This window comes from Cetorhinus maximus, chromosome 3, assembly GCF_964194155.1.
Source record: "Cetorhinus maximus chromosome 3, sCetMax3.hap1.1, whole genome shotgun sequence".
In the NCBI taxonomy this organism is placed as follows: Eukaryota; Metazoa; Chordata; class Chondrichthyes; order Lamniformes; family Cetorhinidae; genus Cetorhinus; species Cetorhinus maximus.
The window spans coordinates 81,904,261-81,928,775 of record NC_135881.1 but is presented as its reverse complement, the minus strand read 5'-3'; the positions used below and the strand labels follow the sequence as shown (position 1 = coordinate 81,928,775).

Genomic DNA, 24,515 nt, shown 5'->3' with positions numbered 1-24,515 from the left:
CCTCGTTGGAGGTCCTATCCCAGTCGCAACAAATTGGGGATCTCATCCGGGGACCGGTCGTAACAAATGTACCTTTTAATGTTCATGTGTAAATAGTTCTACTTGTTAATAAAGACTTACAGTTAACTTACTGAAGACTATGAAAACTTCTTTAAGAGATACCACTCTGTAACCAACACCCTCCTGACAGATAGGTCTCAGCTCTGCCTCCTTACAAGGAGAATAGCCAACCAAAGTTCACAGTTGTGGTTCACAAATGATAAATGGCAGCTTTGAAATGAAGCTCTGCTGGCATCTTCATAAGAGGAATGATGATAAGGGCAGAAAATTAGTGATGGGAGGGGTAGGGGAGGAAAGAAAAAAAAAAAACAGTAAAACTTGGAAGCGAAGGGAGCCAGTAAAAATTGTCCGAACTAGTCTTGTATATCTAAAAATGGAACTCCAGTATTTCTGGTGCCGTTATTATTGATTTTAACTGTGATTTAAATATTTTGAACTGGTCTTCCCTTAGAAGAGCAAAACTGCAAATGTTGAAAATTTTGAACAAATCAAAATTGCATTTCCGGTACAACCCTTCATCACAACTCTAAATGCCAACCTATCTTTCGTCACAATAATTTTGTTTGATTCATGTTATATTTAGGTCTAGAGGACCTATTTTGGCATCTCGCTTATTATAACATGATGTGTTTTTAGCTATGGTTAAGCTAAAATCTTCATTCTATATTAAATGTAACAAAATTCTGATCCACAGTGAATTACCCACCTGTGCCAAAATTTGAGATGGAACTTGACTCTGCTCCATTTTGTTCCACCTCACAATTCCCTATGAGGTGGGAGAAGTTGGTAGCTTATCTGCCTGTTTCCTCACCCATGTAAAGGACATGTGTGTGGAAGAGTTCACGAGTTACCCTGGGAATCTCATCCTTACAAGACTGAGAGTTGGCCTGTGACCTAATAATAAGTTGCGAAGGTCAGAAACCTTTATTCGGGAAAGGTAATTAATTCTAGAGGAGGGTTAATCATCTTCTCCAAGGGGTCTGCTTGCTCCATTGGATTCAGAAGGTTTAAATACAAAGATTTTCATTGGGGCCTTTGGGAGCTTCCCTCTGAATTTAGTTTCCCCCAAAAGTCTGTGAATGCTGAGTCAATTAAAATTTTAAGATTGCAGTCAACATATGTCTTATTGCGTAATGGTAAAAAAGGACAAGCATCAAAGGCAGATACATGAAATTGAGGTATATAGATCAATCGTGATCTTTCTGAATGGCCGAGCAGTCTGGAGATGGGTGGCCTACTCTTGTCCTTATGCAGGAGTGGAATGGTGTCACTAGCATTCCATTTTGCAGTTTGAAGTTCCTTACTGATGTTTTTGCCCATTTACCTATTCAAATGAGTAAATTCTCATATTTTGAAATGGGTCCTGGACCTCTTCGCTCTGATGGGTTTAGGGTCAACTCCATCACTCTTCTTCCAGCAAAGCAGCCTGACAGTAATTGTGAGATCTAACATGAATAACCTCATTTTTCAACAGCAGTAATGGGCAGAATTTTCTGCCTGCCGGGTGGGCAGGCCCGACCCAATCTCCGGCGGGCAGGGAGCCGATCCCCGCCGGAGAAGCGGACCCTGCCACCATTTTAAATGGGCGGGCCAATTAAGGCCCGCCCAGCGTGACGTCCGCCAGGAAGGGGGGATTCCCCAAATGCGACAGTGCACTCTTTCGCGCATACGCATGAAACAGCGCACATCTCCCCGAGGCAAAGTGCTGAAAGCTATTCAAACTTTAAAAATAGAAAAATAAAAAAATCATTAACATGTCCCCCTCATGTGACAATGTCACACGAGATGGGGCATGTTAATAAACTGCACAAAAACTTTAATAAACTTTTTAAAAACCGACATGAAACCTCATCCCACCGGTGGATGAGGTTTTCATGTTTTTTCAGAAGCCCACCGGGGCTCCTGGCCTGCACACCAACCTTAAGGTTGGACGGGCAGGGCCTTTAATTGTTTTAATTATCCTGTCAATGGCCTCAATTGGCCATTGATAGGTCGGCGGGCGCACAGCTGATTTCGCTGTGTCTCTGCCTGAAGATTTAAATGGGGCGGGATGACGTTGGGGATTCCCTCCGACGTCATCCCGCATCATTTTCGCGTCGGCGAGCGGGCCCCGCCCCCTTCTCGCCGACGGAAAAATTCAGCCCAATATGTGTGACCTGGATATCAATTTGATCCAAATTGAAATTTCTTCCAACTCAACATCAACAAAACTAAACCAGTTGACCTAGAGCTTACATCAGGTTTTGCTTTATTTTTTAAGCGCAATTCGCTTAAAGTTTGCCAAATCAGCGCAAAAGTTGTGGCATTTTAAGCGCAAATTATGATCCGTGCAAAATGAGTCTCTACAATCTTTTAGGAGTGGGGTCCCAAAACATGCATACCTGTCCTGATTTGCATATTCCAAGGGCTTAGCGCTTGTTTCAGGCAAGCGTCAAAGAGATTGGGTGTGAAAGGTCACACCTAGAAATTGATCCCCCACCATTCATTTCTCACCCATAATACAGGCACGACATGATCCATTGGTCCAGATTTTCCGGCCCAATCGTGACATGACCCACCACAGGAGATTCGGCGGCCTAGCCAAAAGCTATTGACTTTCAGCGGGACCGGACGATCCTGGCGGTGGGCGGGGCTGGAAAATCCCGCACATTGTTTCACAAGTTCTTTGTGGCAATCAGCCTACAAAGTTAATCTACCTTGTGTAAATACTATCTGCATTCATCAATAGGTGACACGCTGACAACCACTGCCAACCTGAAGACTTTTTAAAATTCCTTTATGGGGTGTGAGCGTTGCTGGCTGGGCCAGCATTTATTGTCTATCCTTAATTGCCCTTGAGAAGGTGGTGGTGAGCTGCCTTCTTGAACTGCTGCAATTCATGTGGTGTAGATCCACCCACAATGCTGTTAGGGAGTTCTTAGATTTTGACCCAACGACAGTGAAGGAACGGCAATATATTTCCAAGTCAGAATGGTGAGTGGCCTGGAGGGAAACTTTCAGGTGGTGGAGTTCCTGTGCATCTGCTGCCCTTGTGATTATATCCAAATAAAAACCCCACTTAGCAGATAAAAAGGATATATCACAAATAAATACAACAAATTGCAGGGAGTGATTTGGAGACTATAATCAAATCTTGGGGTCCAGATGATGGCTATTGGATTTTGTAATAAAAAAAATTCTCTAATGACTTTTGACATCTCGAACCTTTGATTAAGTTACTGTCTGGTAATCATTTCCAGATGTTCAATATTCTAAACATAAGGGGAAAATTGAACCTGGAAGCAATTTGATACAGATGTGAAACTTAGTAATTCATTTGAATTATGAATGTATATATCTATATTACTTTGGGTATATGTTATATAATTCAAAAGGACCACACTTCTATATTGACATTGCATTCGAGGTACTAAATAACAATGATGTGAAGCATATTTTTTCAAAATTCTACAAATGCTAAAACGATGGGGTAAAAATCCTTTGGGTAGAGTTTCCACTTTGGGGACAAATAGGTGCAAATTGCTCAAAATTGCAATAGCTTTGCCATTTTTTTCCCCAAATTTCCACTCAATCTCATTTATATATCACCAAATGTAAAATTTACCAAGAACCAGCGCAACCAAGAAGCTGTTAGAGGGCATTTAGAAAAAAAAACTTTCACAGGATTCTTTGATATATTCAAGGCTGGTAATTGTTACAGTTTTATTAAGACAGCCAAAAATGGATTGATCACAGAAAATAAGCATTTTAATCAGAGTTCACCACCTGTGAGTAACCCAATTTCAAAGAACTGGAAATGACTTAACTACTAAATTTTTAAAGATTCAATCCATGACAAAAACAGTCGAATAGTCAATTGAGATCACATGGAAAAAATACTTTGGAATATAAAGAAAGCTGTGACACTTACATAATGTAAACAATTGAATATTATTTGGGTGAACTGGCCATTTACTGTTGATAACTAAGGTTTCAGAATTGAATAATGTCGTCTCCAATGACCATTTGACTGACTTATGATCTTCTCTTACTAGGCCCAGTTCTGAGTCACTAATATCTTGTTGTCAGTCGCTATAGCTTGCTATAAGTCCCGATATAATAATGAAAACAGCTAGGTTACTAACATATGCAATTGTCAGAGAATAATTGTATTCAATTTTAATAAGCTGATATGCCTGCTTGAAGCATCTCAAGGCTGTTTTTAATTCCTTTCTCATGGCAATATACCGTGAAAATTTTCCTTCCTAATATGAGGAAGAAGCATCTGTTGAGAGGTTTCTGGTGAGGAAGCCTTCCTCAGAATTGTAAGATATCATAGATTAATACCGTTTAAAAAGTGCAAGGGGCAAAAGGGGCATGGTGGGGGGAATAGAATAACCTGTAAAGACACCTGCCTATATGGAGAAATGATGATGGTTAAATGGGCACCAATGGGAGTAAATTATTTCTGCCATTCTGTGCCTCAGCACTTTACAGGGCATTCTGTTTCTTTTCTCCTGTGTGTCTGGTCACTGCATCTTCACACCACCCCCCACATCCACCATCCCCACCCCACAACAACCCCTGCCTTTTTCCTATTGCTTTACAAATGCAGTTTATTTGTTATATGTTCCAATTTGGAAAAAAAGCATTCCACATGTGAAACATCAGCTTGCGTTCACTTAATGGATGCTGTCTTACTCAAGAGTTTGTCCAGCATTGTTTGTGTCTGTCTCCCTTTGCCGTACCATTCTACAAAGAGTTGTAGAATTCTTGATTCTACAAGAAGGGATGACCAGTACCTTGTATCTGGGTTTTTGTATTTTGAAATGATACTTCTGACAATGTTCTATGCATCTGCAAGTATTACTTTCCAACCTTGCAAATAACATTTTCACACGACACGACGATGAAATGCAGTCCTAAGTAGGAAGCTATTTGCAGGATAATAACGTGTACACAAATCTGGAAGCACAGTTCCACTCAAAACAATTGGCATTTAGAAAGCTGAAGCCTAAATGATATTGAAACTCAATGATAAACCATTCATTAATGGGGCACATGTACAGCACCCTTAGTATTACTCATAGATGTTAAGTTGATTCTGCCTGTGAACATTAGGTACACTTGGCGTAACTGCAATCACAGCAACGGCAAGGTCCACTATTACAAATCAAAAAGGAAAACAAAATCCAACTTTTTGTGTCATGACTTTGATAAACTAGATCAGGCTTGGATTGCATCTGTTCAGAATTTTTCTTTATTGCTCCAAGTTTTTTTGGTTTAATCCTTGTGTTTGTGGAATACAGGACACAGCTGCTTGACTGTTTTTCCTGTGTGCGTTTGGAAATAATGACTGACCATTAACTAGAAAACTTAAAAACCCAATTGCTCACCTTTGTTCCAGTTGTAGGTACAAGGCCAACTGCTCCCATGTAAGTGCTGCCGATTGTTTTGATTTTCTCTATGTCCTTATAGCATTCCTTGTCCATTAACTTTTACACCAAAAGAAAGTTATAAAATAAGAGCATTGTTCAAACATTTTATAAATCATATCTTCTATTATATAGAAGTGGTTAATATAGAATTAAATGTACCTCATCAAAGTCGGCTATTATTTCATTCAAGAGACGCAAGCATTCAACTCCCATGTTATTACCATCTAGCTCAATATAAAAGTCATTAAAATTGGGAATTGAGGCAAACATCACGCCCACTTGTGAATAAGACTGGTAATAGAGGTCCTGCAATGAACAACACATAGAGATTAAGTGTAATACTGGTTCAAACACATAGCTGAAAAGGAGAGTATAACATATATGTCCCCTCCTAGACACAGAATGGACCGAGTAAATTACGACTGTCACAGAGAGAAATTTTGTTTGACAGGTTTAAATGTTTATAGAAGAACTCCGCTGCCTGCAGTTCCTGCCTTTGTACTCTTTTCTGTATTGCTGTGGACAGCTGAATGTGTTCTGCCTTTGCTATTTCCACTTTGATTAATTAAGAAGTACACTACATTAGTGGAGGAAAGTGATCTTGCTCAAACCTTTTCTTCTCTCACCACCATTTAACTTGCCAAGATAAGGGAGAGAGAGACAAGAGGGAAAAGTTGATAGAAGCATTGTAGTTACTGCATTATTCCACTAGAGGTACTCAGAGTTACAGTAATTCTTCAGGTATCAACATGAAATAATCAAATGCTCAAGTATGTCTACCTGGATGAATACATTTGAACATATATTATTTCTTCTACAGTAATAGTACTGGTCTGTTCTCATCAAGGATTAACCATTCTCACTGTATTATGGAAGAGTGCAAATGTTACAACTCCATTCAAAAAAAGGAAGGGTAAACCTGGTAAATACAGGCCAGTTAGGCTAACGTCAGTGGTGGAGGAATTTTCAGAAACAATTTGCAACAAAATTGATTGTCACTTGAGAAACTGTGGGTTTAACAAATGATAGTCAGATGGATTTGTTAAAGGCAACATAACAAATAGGAGCAGAAGTAGACCAAACAGCCCATCACCATTCAATACAATCATAGCTGATCTTTGGCTACAACTCCACTTTCCTACCCGTTCCCATTTCCCTTGATTCCCTGAAAGTCTGAAAATCTGTCTATCCCAGCCATTCAACAAAGCAGCATTCATAACCCTCTGGGGCAGACAATTCCAAAGATTTACAACCCTGTGAGTGAAGAAATTCCTCCTCAGCTCATCCCTAAATGCTTGGTCAACTTATCCTAAAACTGTGTCTCCTTTTCTAGATTCCCCAGCCAGGGAAAACACCCTCTCAATGTCTACCATGTGCCTTCAGAATCTTGAATGGTTTAGTGAGATCACCTTTCATTCTTCTAAACCCCAGAGAATATAGACTCAGCTTATTTAGTCTCTTATCATAGGACAGCCCTCTCATTTCTTGGACCAATTAGGTGAACATTTGCTGTAGTACCTCCAATGCAAGTATATCCTTCCTTAAATATGGAGACCAAAACTGCACACAGTACTCCAGGCGTGGCCTCACCAAAGCTCTGTGCATTTTAAAAAATTATTCTTTCATGGAATGTGAGCATTGCTGGCAAGGCCAGCCTTTGTTGCCCATCCCTGATTGCCCTTGAACTTTGTGGCTTCTTATGCCATTTCAAAGGGAAGTTAAGAGTCAACCACACTGCTGTGGATCTAGAGTCACATGTAGGTCAGACCAGGGAAGGACAGCAGATATCCTGCCCTAAAAGGAATCAGTGAACCAGATGAGTTTGTACAACAATCAATGATAGTTTCATGGTCACCATTATTGAGGCTGGCTTTCAATTCCAGGTGTATTAACTGAATTTAAATTCCACCAGCTACCATGGTGCTATTTGAACCCGTGTACCCAGAGCATCAGCCTGGGTTGCTGCATTACTAGTCTGGCAACATTACCACTATGCCATCATCTCCTCACAGGGAATGCCCTGTAGCAAGAATTGTAGCAAGTCTTCTTTATTCTTGTACTCCAATCCCCTTACAATAAAGGCCAACATGCTATTTGCCTTCCTAATTGCTTGCTGTAACTGAATGCTAACTTTCTGTGTTCTTTGTACACATATACCCAAGTACCATCTGAACATCAACATTTACAAGTTCCATGAGTTTCAAAAAAATATTCTGTTTTTCTATTCTTACAGCCAAAGCGAATAAACTCATACTTCCCCAAATTATATTTCATCTGTCACCATGTTGCCCACTCAACCTGTCTACGTCTTTTTGCATTTCTTTGTATTCTCCTCACACTTTGCATTCCCACCTCGCTTTATATCATCAGCAAACTTGGATACATTACTTTCTCTCTTCATCTAAGTCTAAGAGGTAACAGGGCTTATTTGCTCTTAAAGGATTCAAGTCTATTTGCACTGTATTAAATTTTGAGGATCACAGAAGCTTACACATTTTAAATTAAAATATTACACGCTATGGTTAATATAGGGCACATATATGTCTATTAAATGATTATCACACTATCTAATTTTTGAAACAAGGTGACTGGCAGCCAAATGACTGATGTAGTTGCTTATTGAAGAGCTGGCCAAAATTCACCCATGGGAGAGTTAACAATTATATCAAGGCTGAAAATGGGCTCTCTAGCTTGTACTCCAGGGATTATATTGCAAAAAATTGCAGATCATTATAAAGATTCTACACAAGAACTGAGCAAAGCTAATGACTTGATTCTAAACCAGTTTTCTGCATAATCCCTAAAATTAAACTACAAATTGTTAGAAGTCAGACGTCTTGTCAACGATCCAGGGTTAGCCAAACAATTTGATATTACATTTCAATAAACTTTCTCCTATTTTCCAATATATTCAGTGGTATTTTAGGTAATGCAAAACAAACTGAATAGGTCCTGTATCCAGCTCAATGTATTGTGACAAAGATATTTTCATTGCTTTTTACTTTAATTGAATAAGACTTAGAAATCAATTCAAATTAAAGAATATTCTTTAACAACAGTAGCAGCATCCTCAACCAAATAAAGCAGTATCATGATTCAGTTAAATAAAACATAATGTGCTAGTAGTTAATATTCTATAGTTGTTATCTTTAGTGGGATGAAATATTGTTTTTTGAAATTTCAACAATAATTTGTTAAAGCAGCAAAAGATTTTAATAATAAGGCTTCTCTCACCATATTTCGTGGATTGGACAACAAAAAATGTTGCGCAACATGTGCTGGGAGTAAATTGAAGAGAATCCGTTTGTTATCAAGCTTTACCCGTTCCATATCATCTCTCTCTTCTTCAGCCTGAAAGAGAAAATACATTAAATATGTTGATGGTTGCACTGAGTTACGATAAAGTGCTCATAATAACCAGTGAGACAAATATTGTATCTGAGAAATAGTGAAGAAATATGATTATGTCTTTATTAAACTACTTGTTTAATGAGCTTTAAGAGTTCTTTCATGCGATGGAAAATTTCCTGTTTACATTGGTCAGGAATTTCCTGTGGGCTTAATTTTTGCAGAACCCCTTTTATGCATGCGAACAAGTGTTCCTGCTGAACATCCACCAAGGTTATGGTGGCGGAGCCCGGCAGAAATTACTGACGGTCGTGTTATTATAATGATATAATACCGTGGGGTTATTTACTGCACAACATGCAGGGCACTAATTGCTCATAAAGGATTTGATAAACACATTGTGGGTTCATTTATGAAGACTAAGCACATGAGAACAGTTGTACATAGGTATAAAGCTTAAAGGCATCAGAGCTGTGTGTGCACTTAGCAAAAGTGAAACTAAGACTGGATCACGTGACACATTTCCTTCTAGTGATGAAATGCTGATATCCTTTAAATGCAATTACAAAATCCCCCTTTCTTTTTAAAGATACTTTTCCCCCTTCCAAAAAAAGTATAACTATTTACAATACATGTTCATGTTAGTTACCATTACATAAGTGCAGGGAACTGATGAAACTATGAGTCTCCAAAACATAAAGGTAATCATCTGGTACGCCCAGATCTTGCAAAAGTAACCTTGTCTAGAAGTTTCTTTAATTGCTCATAGAGATTGTAATTCTTGGATGTTGTTCCTGGTTGCATTTGGGATCTTGCCCTAGATGCAATAGAACTTTTGGTGATTGAGGAGCTGGAATAGATCTCATTTGGTTACACCTCACTGTTGTGCCTTTGTGTGTAATGGCTTCATAGGACCTTGTTACCTTGGCTAATTGCCACATACCTTCTGTGGGACCCTGGATGTGAATATGTCCCAACTGTAAACTTGGCAATTCTGTACTTGCCTTTTTATCATGCACGTTGGTCACCTTCTCTTGTAGTTTTAAAAGTTGCTCTCTAGTTTCTGAGAGAGGAGAATGGTTACGGGTTCATAAATTGGTATGCATTGGTCTGCCAAACATGAGCTCTGCCAGTGATGGAATAGTTGCACTTAAAAGTGTTGCTCTCAGATTTAACATTGCAATGTGTAGATCTTGCTTGGTCTGTTTACATTTGAGAATTAGGGATTTCACCATGTGAATCATTCATTCAGCTAGACCATTAGATCTAGGGTAATGAGGAGAAGAAGCAGTGTGATCAATATTCCCCTTCTCACACATATCCTGAAATGGCTTACCAATAAATTGCAGACCATTATCTGTTATTATCACTCTAGGCACACCAAATAAACTGAAAATAGTACTTGGAGCATGTGTGACAATTGTGCTTGACATATTATGCAATTGTCAAATAATGGGGTATTTGGTAAAGTAAAAGCAAAAAACTGCGGATGCTGGAAATCCAAAACAAAAATAAAAATACCTGGAAAAACTCAGCAGGTCTGGCAGCATCTGCGGAGAGGAATACAGTTAACGTTTCGAGTCTGTATGACTCTTCAACAGAACTAAGTAAAAATAGAAAAGAAGTGAAATATAAGTTGGTTTAAGGGGGCGGGGGGGACAAGTAGAGCTGGTTAGAGGGCCAGGGAAATACTTTAAAAAATAATGAAAATAGGTGGGAAAAAAATCTATATAAATTATTGGGAAAAAAAATCTTCCAACTAGGCACTTTACAGCCTTCCGGGCTGAATATTGAGTTCAACAATTTTAGATCATGAACTCTCTCCTCCATTCCCACCCCCTTTCCGATCCCCCCCTTTTTTTTCCAATAATTTATATAGATTTTTCTTTTCCCACCTATTTCCATTATTTTTAAATGTATTTCCATCCATTGTTTTATCTCTACCTTTTAGCCTATTTCAATTCCTTCAGTCCACCCCACCCCCACTAGAGCTATCTGTACCTTGCTTGTCCTACTTTCTACCGTTAATTAGCACATTCCTTAGATAATATCACCACCTTCAACACCTCTTTGTCCTTTACTCTATGACATCTTTTGGCTATCTCCACCTATCACTGGCCCTCTATCCAGCTCTACCACCCTCCCCTTAACCAGCTTATATTTCACCTCTTTTCTATTTTTACTTAGTTCTGTTGAAGAGTCATGTGAACTCGAAACGTTAACTGTGTTCCTCTCCACAGATGCTGCCAGACCTGCTGAGTTTTTCCAGGTATTTTTATTTGATAAAGTAGTTGACAATGACGGTGAAGTAGTGCCATGGACATGAAAGAGGTCGAGTGTGATTTTGGACAAAAGATGGGTAGGAACTTCATGCAGAATCAATGGTGCTTTGTGTTGACTTGACATATCATCTTTACATGTCTCGCATTTCTTGACGATGATTTCAATGTCATTCTTAATACCCGGCCAATAGACTGCCTTTCTTGGGAGTCTTCTCCTCTGATCTATGCCCATGTGTGAGTGATAACATTGTTGAGGAACATCAAGTCACAAAGATTCTGGTATGAAGATCTGCCTTTCTTTAAAAATGACTCCCAGGGAGATGCCTAGCTTATTTCAATAGGGCTGAAATGGTGTCACGTGCCTGTGGACATTGGATCTGGCCATCTTTTAATGGTGGTTTTCTACAGTTTCTGTAGTGTAGAATCTTTCACCATTTCTTCTCATAGCTGCTGGCATTTGTGTTCCATGCATGTATGAACAGGCAAATTAGGAGCAGGAATAGGCCATTCGGCCCCTCGAGTCTGCTCTGCCATTCAAAAGAACATGGCCGATCTGATTGTTGCCTCAACTCAACATTCTGCCTACCCCGATAAACTTTGACTCTCTTGTTAGTCAAGAATCTATTTACCTCTGCCTTAAAAACATTAACTGACCCTGCCTCCAGCATCCTCTCGGTGTCTACAGTGTCTCCTAATTCTAGTTTCTCCCACAAGTGGAAAAGTCCTTTTCGCATTCACTCTGTCAAGTCCCCTCAGGATCTTATATGTTTCAATAAGATCACCTCTCTCTTCTAAAATCCAATGGATACAGGCCCAGCCTGTCTAACCTCTCCTCATAAGATAACCCCCCCCGCCCCCCACCCTCCGCACCTGCCATCCCCTCCCCCATCCCAGGGGGCAACATTTTCCCCCCCATCGGGGGATGTGTGCGAGTGGGCATGGACGGGCGGGTACCCAATCGGTGGCTCCAATCGGGACACTGTCACATGGGTTGGGACATGTCCATAACTTTTATTTTAAAATATTCAGAAATGTTTAAACCCCTCATGAAACCTCATCCCACCCGTGGATGAGGTTTCATGTTTCTTCAGAAGCCTGCCTGGGATCCCGGCCTGCCCGCCAACCTTAAGGCTGGATGGGCAGGTCCATTAATGATTTCAATTACTTTTTTAATGGCCTTAATGGGTGGCCCGTTGCATGCCCGCTGACCTGAAAATGTAAATAACACGGGGTGAGGTTGGGATGCCTGCCCGCGGTCAGCCCATGTCACTTTACACAACGGCGAGCAGGCCCTGCCCCTGCTCGCTGACCGGAAGATGCAGCCCTAGCTGTCAGTGGAGTGAAGCTTCCCTGAACTGCTTCTAACGCATTTATATCCTTTCTTAAATGAAGAGACCAAAACTGTACACTGTACTCCAGATGTGGTCTCACCAATTCTCTGTATAACTATAGCATAACAACTCTATTTTTATATTCCATTCCCCTCGCAATAAACAGCAACATTCCATTAGCCTTTTTAATCACTTGCTGTACTTGCATACTTTTTTGTGATTCATGTACCAGGACACCCAGGTCCCTCTGTACCACAGAGTTCTGCAATCTCTCTCCATTTAAATAATAGACTATATTTCTGCCAAAGTAGACAAGTTCACATTTCCCCACATCGTACTCCATCTGCCATTTTTTTCGATACTCACTTAACCTATCTATGTCGCTTTACAGATTCCTTCTGTCCTTTCACAACTTGCTTTCCTACCTATCTTTGTGTCATCAGCAAATTTGGCAACCATACATACAGTTCCCTTCATCTAAGTCATTGATATAAATTGTAAATAGTTGAGGCCCCAGCACTGATTCCTGTGGCATTCCACTCATCATATCTTTCTAACTCAAAAATGACCCATTTATGCCTACTCTCTGAGTGGAATTGTCCAGTCCTGTTTGCGTTGGGCATCATGGTGAGCTGGGGGGGGGGGGGGAGGGGGGTGCGGTAATAGAAGGCCAAAAACCGCAAAGCCAATTTGCGATCATCCCCTCCACCCATCAATGGCCATGGTTGCCGCCGCCACACATCAGGAATCTAATTTTAATACTTTAGCATCTCATTATAAGCCCTGCTCACTGGAATCATCCCCCTATGTCAAATATAATGCCCATATCGGTATGCCTTCTGAACGGCATACTTCATGACTGCCTTTAAAAGGTAACCTGAACTTCAAGGGGAACTCGAAGTTGAGCACACACAACCTTGCATAGTGCTCACGAGCATCACCCGTGGGATATCAAGGAAGGGGCATCATGCATTCACGGGGGACACAGGCAAGTCACTTTTTCCCGGCTGGCTTTCAGTGCGGTGCCTTGGCAAGGGTTCCAGTGCAGGTCAGGCCAAGGAGTGGGCGGGGGATGCTGAGGATGGGAGGCAAGGCAGCACAGGCTGAAGGAAGTGCACAAGCACATGTCAGTGAGGTGGGGGGATGGAGGGGGTGAAGGAAGCAGCCACGCATTTGGAAAAGTTTGTCACAAGTGAGCATTCTTCTGCAGTTGAGACCGTTCAGCAGCAGCTCCATTGACATGCCTGGAGTCAGGCCTCTGAAGCTTTCCTGCTCACTCAAGCAACACAAAAGCATGAAGGTGCCACCAAATGCTCCACAACTCTTTGCCCCTCAGGCACAGACTGCAAATTAATGTGCGTTTTAGGGGGCAGCAGAGCAATTGGCCGACTCGGCAAGTTGTAGAATCCCCTTCCGAAAGGCAGCCGTGGCGCAGTTACAAACATACGAACAAGGAGCAGGACTAGGCCACTTATCCCCTCGAGCCTGCTCCGCCATTTAATAAGATCAAGGCTGATCTGATAGTAACCTGAAATCTGCATCCCACCTATCCCTGATAACCTATCACCCCCTTTCTTACTGAGAATCTATCCACCTCTGCCTTAAAAATATTCAAAGACTCTACTTCCACCACCTTTTCAAGAAGAGATTTCCAAAGAATCACGACCCCCTGAGTAAAAAAATTTCACCTCTCTCCGTTTCAAATTGGCAACCCCTTATTTTTAAACAGTGACCCCTAGTTCTAGATTCTCCCACAAGAGGAAATATCCTCTCTACATCCACCCTGTCAAAACCCCTCAGGATCTTATATGTTTCAATCAAGTCACCTTTTACTCTTCTAAACTCCAATAGATACAAGCCTTGTCTTGTCCAACCTTTCCTCCTAAGACATTCCAGGGATTAGTCTGCTAAACCTTCTCTGAACTGCTTCCAACGCATTTACATCCTTCCTTAAATAAGGTGACCAATATTATACACAGTATTCCAAATGTGGTCTCACTACTGCCCTGTACTGAAGCATTGTCTCCCTACTTTTGTATTCAATTCCCCTCGCAATAAATGATAACATTCTATTAGCCTTCCCAGTTAACGGTGAAGGTGCTTACAGCCACTTGCAATGTCTTTATTGAGATTTGGAACAGTATCCATCATGGTTCAAGCTAACAATGCAGCCTTGCAGTGCGGGTTAGGAGAAGGCCTGCACTTGAGCTGAGAGCACAGCATGCAGTCTGGTGGCTGAAGCTGCCGCCAATCGGTCAAATGGAGTGGGGCGGAAGTGGGTGGGGTTTCAGACAGCCAATGAGCGCACTGCACACTGGCCATCCAAGTGGTGGCTAGCACTCTCCTGCACGTGCCTTCAGACTTAACCAAGAGAGGTTCTTAGTGCACATATGCTAACGCACATCTATCTATCTCTCTTTGACCCTGCAGGAGCCGAACATCAGGATCATGGAGCCTGGTGATTTAGTGGTATGCCTCATGGCTTAGAGGGAGCAGTGAAGAAGAAGAGTGTGACGGAGGCGTCTGGCTCAGCAAAGGGAGGAGCACCTCCTTCATGATGAAGGGGGTGGCAGGGCCTGCTGCGCATGCAGATGAAGATCCACAGGGAGCCAACGCTTGTAGGTGCTTCACTAGACCCAGGGTCTATAGACGGCGTTTGTCATTCCTGAAGATGACCGAGAACCAGTGTCGCTGAAGACTGTGCATGTCTAAGGAACTGGTCGGTCACAAATGCCACTTGCCGCAGCATTTGGCACCATGGGGACATGGAGGGCATCCACTGCCAGTGGCTGTGAAAGTGACCGCGGTGCTCAATTTTTACACCACTGGCTCCTTCCAGTGCTCCACAGGTGCCCTGTACAGGGTCTCACAAGCCTCCACGCACAAGTGTATCCAAGAGGTCATGGGCGCTATCTTCACAAAACCTCAGAACTTTGTGCATTTCAACCAAGATTTGGAAAGCCAGGAAGCAAGAAGTACAGCGGACATCCCTTCCTGATGTTCCTTAGCTTGCCTTTGCAGCTCCAGCAACTAAGGTAGAACCAAATCCAGAGGCTTGTCACCTGTAGTCCCCCGAGTGCCGGGGACCTGGGAAGTCCCTGCTGCCACCTGCCGTGGATCAGGCAGTGCAATGTGCTCACCAGATTGTGATCCTGAGGCTACTCTACCCACCGAGGTGTGTGTCTCTGCGCTGGTGGAGGGCATGAGCGCAATGACAGATCTTCAATTAGGGGGTCATCCAATTCTTCTTCGCCTTCGGAGCTTGAGTCTAGGATCTGGCTCACGGGCCCCTTGGCTGCTTCCCAGATGTGCCTGCGAAAACAAGGAGAGATAATTAGTGCATGGCAGTGGACTGCCGAACAGGGGCACTCACTCGCAGCATGGTTGTCTGATGGATGTTGCACTGCTGGATCCTCACTTGGTTGAGCACTGCCGACCTCACCGTCAGCACAGGAATGGACCAGATAATTACCGGCCAGCTGGATGACTCAATTTTCAAAGTCTGTGAGGAGCTTGATGTCGGGCATTCCTCCACCAGTCTGCAACCTCTTCATTTGTTGTGTGCCAGCTTGTCCTGCATGAAAACAGATGGAGAGAGTAAAAGCAGGAAGCCTGCCAGGCCAGATGAGAAGGACACCTGGCATGTGTGGGCAGTGAGTGGTGCCATGGACGGGATGAGGACATGATCCGCAGGGCAGATGAAGGTGTGTGTGAGAGAGTGAATGGTGATGTCCCTTGAACTGGCAGTGAGTGAGGACACTGTGGATATGTGATGAGTTTGTGAGTGTGTGAGATAAGAGTGATCAGAAGAGTGACTTACCCTGGCGGAATGGATGAAATCATTCATCCTCTTTCGGCACTGCATTGCTGTTCTCTTTTTAAGGGCATTGGCGCTGACCACTGCTGCCAACGCCTCCCCTGCATGATTGGTGATCTTGCTTGCTAGTCTTTGCACACAGCCAGGGTAGAGGACTTCACGGTGGTCCTCCAGTGCATACAGTAGGCCCCCGAGGGAGGAATTGCTAAATTTGGGGGCAACATGTATCGTCCCTTTTGCAGCCATAACTTTTCATCAGCTCCCGATCCTTTACAGAGTGCTAGCTCTGTGTGGGGGCACCCTTTAAATATGGTGCTGGGATGACTAAAGGCTTGAGGTAATAGTGGGGCAGGAAAATCAGAGGCCACCCCACCAGTGATCTGGCCTGTTTCAAGTAAATGCATTATTAATAAGCACCAGGAATGGGATGATACGGAGTGAAAACCCGCCATTGCGGCCAGCGGGTAAAATTACTTTGTTTATGCCTGTTGCCACACTTAGTGCAAATCTGGGATGATTCTGCCCTCTGTTTCCTGTTAGCTAACCAATCCTCTATCCATGTTAATATGTTACCGCGTACACCATGAGCTCTTATTTTGCACAGTAACTTTCGATGTGGCACCTTGTGAAATGCCTTCTGGAAATCTAAGTACAGCATATCCACAGATTCCTTTTTATCCAGGCTGCTTGTTACTTCCTCAAAGAACTCACATAAATAAGTCAAACATGACTTCCCCTTCACAAAACCATGTTGACTCTGCCTGATTGGGCTGAGAATTTCTAAGTGCCCCAACATAACCTCCTTTTTAATGGATTCCAGCAATTTCTCTATGGCAGATGTTCAGTTAACTGGCCTGTAGTTTCCTGCTTTCTGTCTCCCTCCTTTCTTGAATAGAGAAGTCAAATTCACTATTTTCCAATCTGATGGACCCTTTCCTCAATCCAGGCAATTTTGGAAAATTAAAACCAAAGTATCTATTGTCTCAGCAGCCATTTCTTTTAAGACCCTTGGATGAAGTCCATCAGGACCTGGGGACTTGTCAGTTTTAAGTTCTAATAATTTTCTCAGTACCCTTTCCCTGGTGATTATAAGGGCAGAATCGTCCACTCCTGTTGGCGTTGGGCCTGTTTGGCGGCGTAAACAGACAATACTGCGAGAAGGCCAAAAATCGGTTTTATGCCGTTGTGAAACCAGATTGTGATTATCCACTCCGCCTGTCAATGGTGGGCCGCATTTCCTGCTTCCGCGTATTGGGAAGTTAATTTCCTTAAATATGGGGCAGAATTTTGAGGTGGTTGGACTGGCGCGATAGACTGGTCTGGAGCATCCGGGAAACAGCCCGCCGCCCACGATTGGCCCCCGGACGCGATTTCATGCTGACTGGCCAATTAACAGCCTGCCAGCACGAAACGAGCGCTGAAAGGCTCAGCGCTCCCGGGGTATGGGCAGGAGCGGGTAAGCACTGAAGTCAGCACGGGTGTGGGGGAGCGCGGAAGGAAAGCACCCTGAAGGCAGAAGAATATAAAACAATCAAATAAAGATTTTAAAATGCAGAAAAAAATTTCCATACATACCTAAACATATACATTATAAAAATTCTGCCCAGACCTTTTTATTTTTTTAAAATTAATACCTGAAACTTCATTCCGCTCTTGGATGAGGTTTCCTCAAAAATCCAAAGACCGCCTGGCAGATTTACCATAACCATAACATTGGACGCGCAGCAAAAAATCCAGGCTAATTCATACATTAATAGCCTTAATAGGCCTCTTAATTGTCAGGGGCATGCTGCCGACTCTCGCGCATGCTTGCCGAACGAAATAGCGCGCGAGTGCGCGATGGCATCGGGACGCTCGCCGAACACCATCGCACGCTATTTTAGACTCGGGTGTGTTGGGCGTGCGCCCACTGAACAAAAAATCCTGCCCATGAACCTGATTAGAAGCCCTGCTCGCCGGAATCATCCTCCTACAATGGATCACGCATTCACGTCTGTGTGATTGCATGCCGACATGTTTCCTAACAGTACATAAGCAACAAGCACCTGGTGATCTACACTTCGTTCAGGCCTACCTTGCTTTGGGCAGCACTCGCAGTCATTGGTGAGCATCACATCACTTTTAGGGGGACTCTTGGGCAAGTCTCTATCTACCAGACCAGCCATAAGACAGGGGTGGCTCTTCAGCAGCTAGGGCTGGCTTGGGAAGGGGTGAGAATTGGCCTTAGGCAAGGGAACAGGCTGCAGGGCGAGAGCTGTACTGGGGAAGGGGAGTATCCCAAGGTGTGTGTGGGGCCACACATTGATCTGTGCAAGTGGCCTCAAGATGCTGAGGGCTGCAATTTAGATATGGCACCTGGAGTGTGGTAATGGTGTGGCGGGAGATTCAGAGGCCACCCGCAAGCAATAAGGCGTGTTTCTTGTGGTTGCATAATTAAAGAGGCGGGATGCGAACTATGTGACGCGAAACCCCGCCTTTGTGGCCAGCGGGCAAAACATCATTTTCCACGCCTGTCACCACACTTAGGGTGGAATTGTCCCAGAATTGCACTAACTGTTTTAAGTTTCTCCCTTCCTGATTCCCAATTATTTCTGGGATGTTATTTGTATCTTCTACAGTGAAGACAGATGCTAAATATCTGTTCAATTCATCTGCCATTTCCTTATTTTCCATTATTAATTCCCCATTCTCATTCTCTCGGGGACCAATACTCACTTTACTTACTCTTTTACTTTATAAATACCCATAGAAACTCTTACTTTTAAAAATATTTCTAGCTAGCTTTCTCTCGTACTCTAAATTCTCCCTCTTTATTAATCTTTTAGTCATTCTTTGCTGTTCTTTATATTCTGTCCAAAATTCTGACCTGTCACTCATCGTTGCGAAATTATATGCTTTTTCTTTGAATTTGATACTGTCTTTAACTTATTTAGTTAGCCACCGATGGTATGTCCCTCACTTAGAGTCTTTCTTTCTCACTGAAATGTATCTGTTCTGAGTATTCTGAACTAACTCCTTAAATGTCTGCCACTGTATCTTTACTGACTAATCCCTTAATCTAATTTCCAAATTCACTTCAGCCAGCTCTGTCTTCATGCCCTCAAAATTGCCCATATTTAAATTTTAAGCACAAGTCTTAGATCCACTCCTCTCTCCTTCAAGCTAATTGTGAAATTCAATCATATTATGCTCATTGCTGCCTAGGGATGCATTCACTATGAGGTCATTAATTAATCCTATCTAGTTAGCCTGCTCTCTGGTTGGTGATAAAAAATGCTGTTCTAAAAAATTGTCCCGAAAATAGCCTACCAGGCTGCCTTTGCCAACCTGATTTGTCCAATCTATATGCAGATTAAAATCACCCATGATTAGTGCCGTACCTTTCTCACAAGCCTCCATTGTTTCTTCCTGTATACACATCCTGCATTGTGGTTACTGTTAGGGGGTCTATAAACCACTCCCACAGTGACTTCTCACCTTTACTATTTCTCAGCTCTCTCCAAACTGATTCTATATCTTGATCCCCAGAATTAAGGTCTCTCTGTTGCACCATGGTCATCCTTAATTAACAGAGCTATGCTCCATCTTTTCCTAGATTCCTATTCTTCCTAAATGTCATGTACCCTTGAATATCCAGGTCCCAGTCTTTGTCACCCTGTAGCCATGTCTCTGTAATGGCTATCAGATCATGTATATTTATTTTTATTTGTACTGTCAATTCATCTGTTTTGCTATGAATTCTGCGTGCATTCAGATACAGTGTGTTTAGTTCTATTTTTTAAATATTTTTGTAATCTCTCGCATTATCTTCTGGTACTCTCAGGTTTGTACACTCTGTCCTTTCCTGCCATGCTCTGATCATCATTTCCCTTATTTTACCTTGATGTCTTGCATTGTCTTCTTTTAAATTATCACACCTTCCCAAACATTATCACTTACCCCCAGTATTTAGTTTAAAGCCCTTTCTACTACTCTAATTATATGACTTGCCCGAATACTAGTCCCAGCAAGGCTCAGGTGAAGACCGTCCCAACGGTACAGCTCCCACTTTCCTCAGCACTGGTGCCAGTGCCCAATGAATAGAAACCCATTTCTCCCATATCAGTCTTTGAGCCACGCATTTAACTCTCTAATCTGATTTACCCTATGCCAATTTGCTTGTGGCTCAGGTAGTAATCCAGAGATTATTGCCTTTCAGATTTGTTTTTTTAATTTAGCCCCGAGTTGCTCATACTCCCTCAGCAGAACATCTTTCCTAATTCTATCTATGTTATTGGTATCTACGTGGATCATGACCACTGGACCCTCCCCTTCCCACTGCAAGTTCTTCTCCAAGCCAGAGCAGATGTCCCAAACCCTGGCACCGGGCAGGCAACATAGCCGTCTGGACTCCTGCTTTCGGCTGCAAAGAAATATTTCTATCACCTGATTATACTACCCCCAACTACCATCACATTCTTATTAACTCCTCCCACTAGAATAGCTTTCTGTACCATGGTGCCATGGTAGTTTCCTCATCCACCCTGCAGCCACCCCTTTCGATAATACAGGCTGCAAGAACCTCAAACTTGTTGCACTATTGCAAACGATGAGGCTCCTCCACCTTTTGGGTCCCCATATCTGCCTCTCTCACAATCATACCCTCTGTCCCTGACCACTGGCTAAATCAGAAGACACTATTGCACAAAATGTACCAGATCAATTTTCAGAACATCTTCAAATTCGATGTCAATGACGTCAACTTGTAGATCTAAGGATATATCTTCAGTTTTCGCTGGGTTAGGCAACCTGCTAAATGTATCCAATGTGACTATCAAGTTACCTGGCTTGTATCTAATCTCATAATCGTATCCTTGAATCTTTGTCAAGAGACATTGCAATCTTGGAGGTACACTGGTCAATGGTTTTCACCAGATCATCTCCAGTGGCTTGTGGTCAGTCTGTACCACAAATCATTTGCTAATTAGATAGGTATGAAAATGCATTATTCGGGCACTAAAGCTAATGTTTCCTGCTTGATGTTGGAGTACTTGGATAGTGTAATGGACAGAGATTTTGAAGCAAATGCAATCTGTTTGCTTTTTTGTAGTATGCATGCTCCCAGACTTTTCTGTGAGACATCTACCTCCAGGGTAGTTGTCTCTCTAGGATTGTAAAGTTGCAATGTTGATGCGTCTGATAATGACTATTTCAGTGCTTCGAAGAGTCTTTGTGCCACAGGAAAGGCACATCCTTTCTCAACAATCTGATTAAAGATGATGGCTTTTGAATAAAACTGGGAGCGTATGGAGACGAGAAGTTAAAGAGACCCAGGCATCTTCGAAGATCATCCTTATCTTGAGGAGTTGGCATAGCCTTAATATCCTCTATTTTACTTGGATTGGGACATATGCCAGCACTAAAATAATTGGAACTGAAGAAATTGATCTGCACATTGATGTCTCTTGAACACCAATCCTTCATTATGTGCTGCTTGTATCAATCAGTGCAGATTATGATCATGTTCTTGCTTTCTTCTTCCCACAACAGCTATATCATCTGCAATGCAGATGCATCATGGTCCAGTGCATGCATTGTGGTCCATGTGCGCTTGAAAGAAATCCTGGCTAACAGATAGCCTGAAAGGAAGTCCAAATGGGGTATGAAATATAATAAGCTCTTGGGAATTCTCTGGGAGATATACTGACCAGTAACCGGACTTGCATTAGACTTCGAGAAGAATTTTGCACCTGCAACTCTTGGTTTTAACTCTTCTAATGTAAGGGCAGTGTTTCAAAGTTGTGTTTTAAACCTCATATCAAGGCATATTCTCAATGATCCGTCCTTCTTTATGACACATGTGAACGAGCTGCACCAAACTGTGTGCTCTTGTACGCTTCTGATGATTGCATCTTTCTCCATTTTGTCCAGCTCAGCCTTCAATTTGTCTTGTATGTCGATGCTGCACTTTTTAAATTCATTTACAGGTTGTGGGCATCGCTGGCTAGGCCAGCATTTATTGCCCATCAGTAATTGCCCTTGAGAAGGTGAGCTATCTTCTTGAACCGCTGTAGTCCCTGCAGTGTAGGTACACCCACAGTGCTGTTAACAAGGGAGTTCCAGGATTTTGACCCAGTGACAGCAAAGGAATGGCGATATATTTCCAAGTCAAGATGGTGAGTGACTTGGAGGGGAAGAATTGAGTGACTTGCAGGTGGTGGTGTTCCCATCTATCTACCGTCCTTGTCCTTCTAGATTTTAGAGGTCATGCGTTTGGAAGATGCTGCCTAAGGAGGCTTGGTGAGTTCAGTGCATCTTGTAGATAGTACACACTGCTGCCATTGTGCGTCGGTGGTGGAGGGAGTGAATGTTTGTGGAAGGGCTGCCTATCAAGCAGGCTCCTTTGACCTGGGTGGTGTCAAGCTTCTCAAGTGTTGGGGGAGCTGTATTCATCCAGGCAAGTGGGGGGTATTCCATCACACTTCTAACTTGTGCCTTGCAGGTGGTGGACAGACTTTGGGGAGTCAGGAGGTGAGTTACTCACTTAAGAATTCCTAATGTCTGACCTGCTCTTGTAGCCACACTATTTATATGGCTACTCCAGTTCAGTTTTTGGTCAGTGGGTAACCCTCAGGATGGTGATAGTGGCTGATTCAGTGATGGTAATGCCATTGAATGTCAAGGGTGATGGCTAGATTCTCTCTTGTTGGAGATGGGCATTGCCTGGCACTTGTGTGGCACGAGTTACTTGCCACTAGTCAGCTTAAACCTGGATATTGTCCAGGTCTTGCTGCATTTGGACATGGACCTTCTTCAGTATCTGAAGGATCACGAATGGTGCTGAACATTATACAATCATCAGTGAACATTCCCACTTCTGACCTTATAATAGAAGGAAGGCCATGTGGTCTTCATGTGGAATGCAGACTTGCATTCTCCTACAAATGTAATGTTGCAGTGCCCTTGGAACTGTCAATTATGTCAAACAATTCTGGATATTCCAATGTTAGGTCATGAACTGAGGTGATTGGTGTAGCTTCTGAGGTTGATCTGCCTTGTGATTTCTGACTGATTCCATGGATTGTTACTATTGCAAATTCTCGACATGCCAATAGATCTGCAATCACTGGGTCTTTAGTTTCCACAATGTAGAATATCTGTGACACCCAGGAGGATTGATTGTACTTGCACTCCAGGACTATGGATTCTGCACATGGAATTGGTGAACCGTTGTATGCTGAAAGTTTCACATCAGTAGTTTTCATCATGGCCTTCCATGTCAGTGTATAAGTCTTTTAGAATTTGCAGAGGTAATATGTTGGCACTTGTCCCTATGTTAATTCCTTACCCATAAACTTTACACCTCCGCTCTGATCCTCTTCCCTAGGCTCAAACCGACAGTCCAGGTTACAAAAATTGCATTAAATGAAATCCTTATGTCCTCCATGGTTCTCTTAAATCCTCGTCCTCTGATTACTAACCCTTCTGACACTGAAAACGGTTTCTCTTAAATTCCTCTATCAAAACTGTTCATGATTTCAAACACCATTATCAAATTATCTCTTAACTTTCTCTACTCTAAGAGGAACAACCCCAACTTCTCCAGACTCTCCACACAACTGAAGTCCTTGATCCTTGTGTCACACCCACATAGTTATATTTATGGCTTCATGGAAAAATGGAAACTTTACCTTTAAAAACAGAATGGAAGATGGACAGTTGGTTTTGAACCAAGGTGGAGTCAGGTGACTTTAACTCCCTTGGTGTCTGCCAAATATACATGAAATTGCCCAAGGCTGGAAGTTAGTCTGCTTATCTGATCAGGACATCAAAATGTAAGAAACCTTTTGGAAAATTCTATTGTGAAGAAATTAACAATGCAACAGATCCCTCCCATGGATTTGACAGTGCTATTGTCCAAATACCCACAGAAACTCATAGACAATGACCCAACAGACTTAATGGCTGCAGAATGAAGTTCTACAGAATGGGTGTGAGGAAAAACCAAGGAGATGGAAATGGCCGAGATTCAAACCTCCTTATGTACCAATGCTCATGTCATCAAAGACCATTTGCATGGACAATGGGAACACTGATGTTATGATATTTTCCTTATTATGATATGGTCACCTAAAAGAAACCAGCTTGTGATAAGAAATATTTATTAATACGTATCTTTGAGATCAGCCTCAGTTTTCAGTCAGTCTGGGAAGCAAGGAGACCACAGAGGAAGAGATGCTGCCCGGCAAAGGAAAAACCTTGTCTAAAAGTGGGGCTAGCC

At 42.5% G+C, this 24,515-nt stretch overlaps 1 protein-coding gene across 3 annotated transcripts in view; it reads right to left on the bottom strand.

Annotated features, from left to right (window-relative positions):
* The window catches only part of LOC144678751 (adenylate cyclase type 1-like), a 429,196-nt gene that overhangs the window by 41,470 nt on the left and 363,211 nt on the right, over positions 1 to 24,515 (bottom strand). For all 3 annotated transcript variants that reach the window (XM_078538612.1, XM_078538615.1, XM_078538613.1), the window contains 3 exons: positions 8,712 to 8,828; positions 5,637 to 5,783; positions 5,436 to 5,534 (listed from right to left, as the gene is read on the bottom strand). In XM_078538612.1, coding sequence (XP_078394738.1) covers positions 5,436 to 5,534; positions 5,637 to 5,783; positions 8,712 to 8,828 — 363 coding nt within the window. The remainder of the gene's footprint in view (positions 1 to 5,435; positions 5,535 to 5,636; positions 5,784 to 8,711; positions 8,829 to 24,515) is intronic.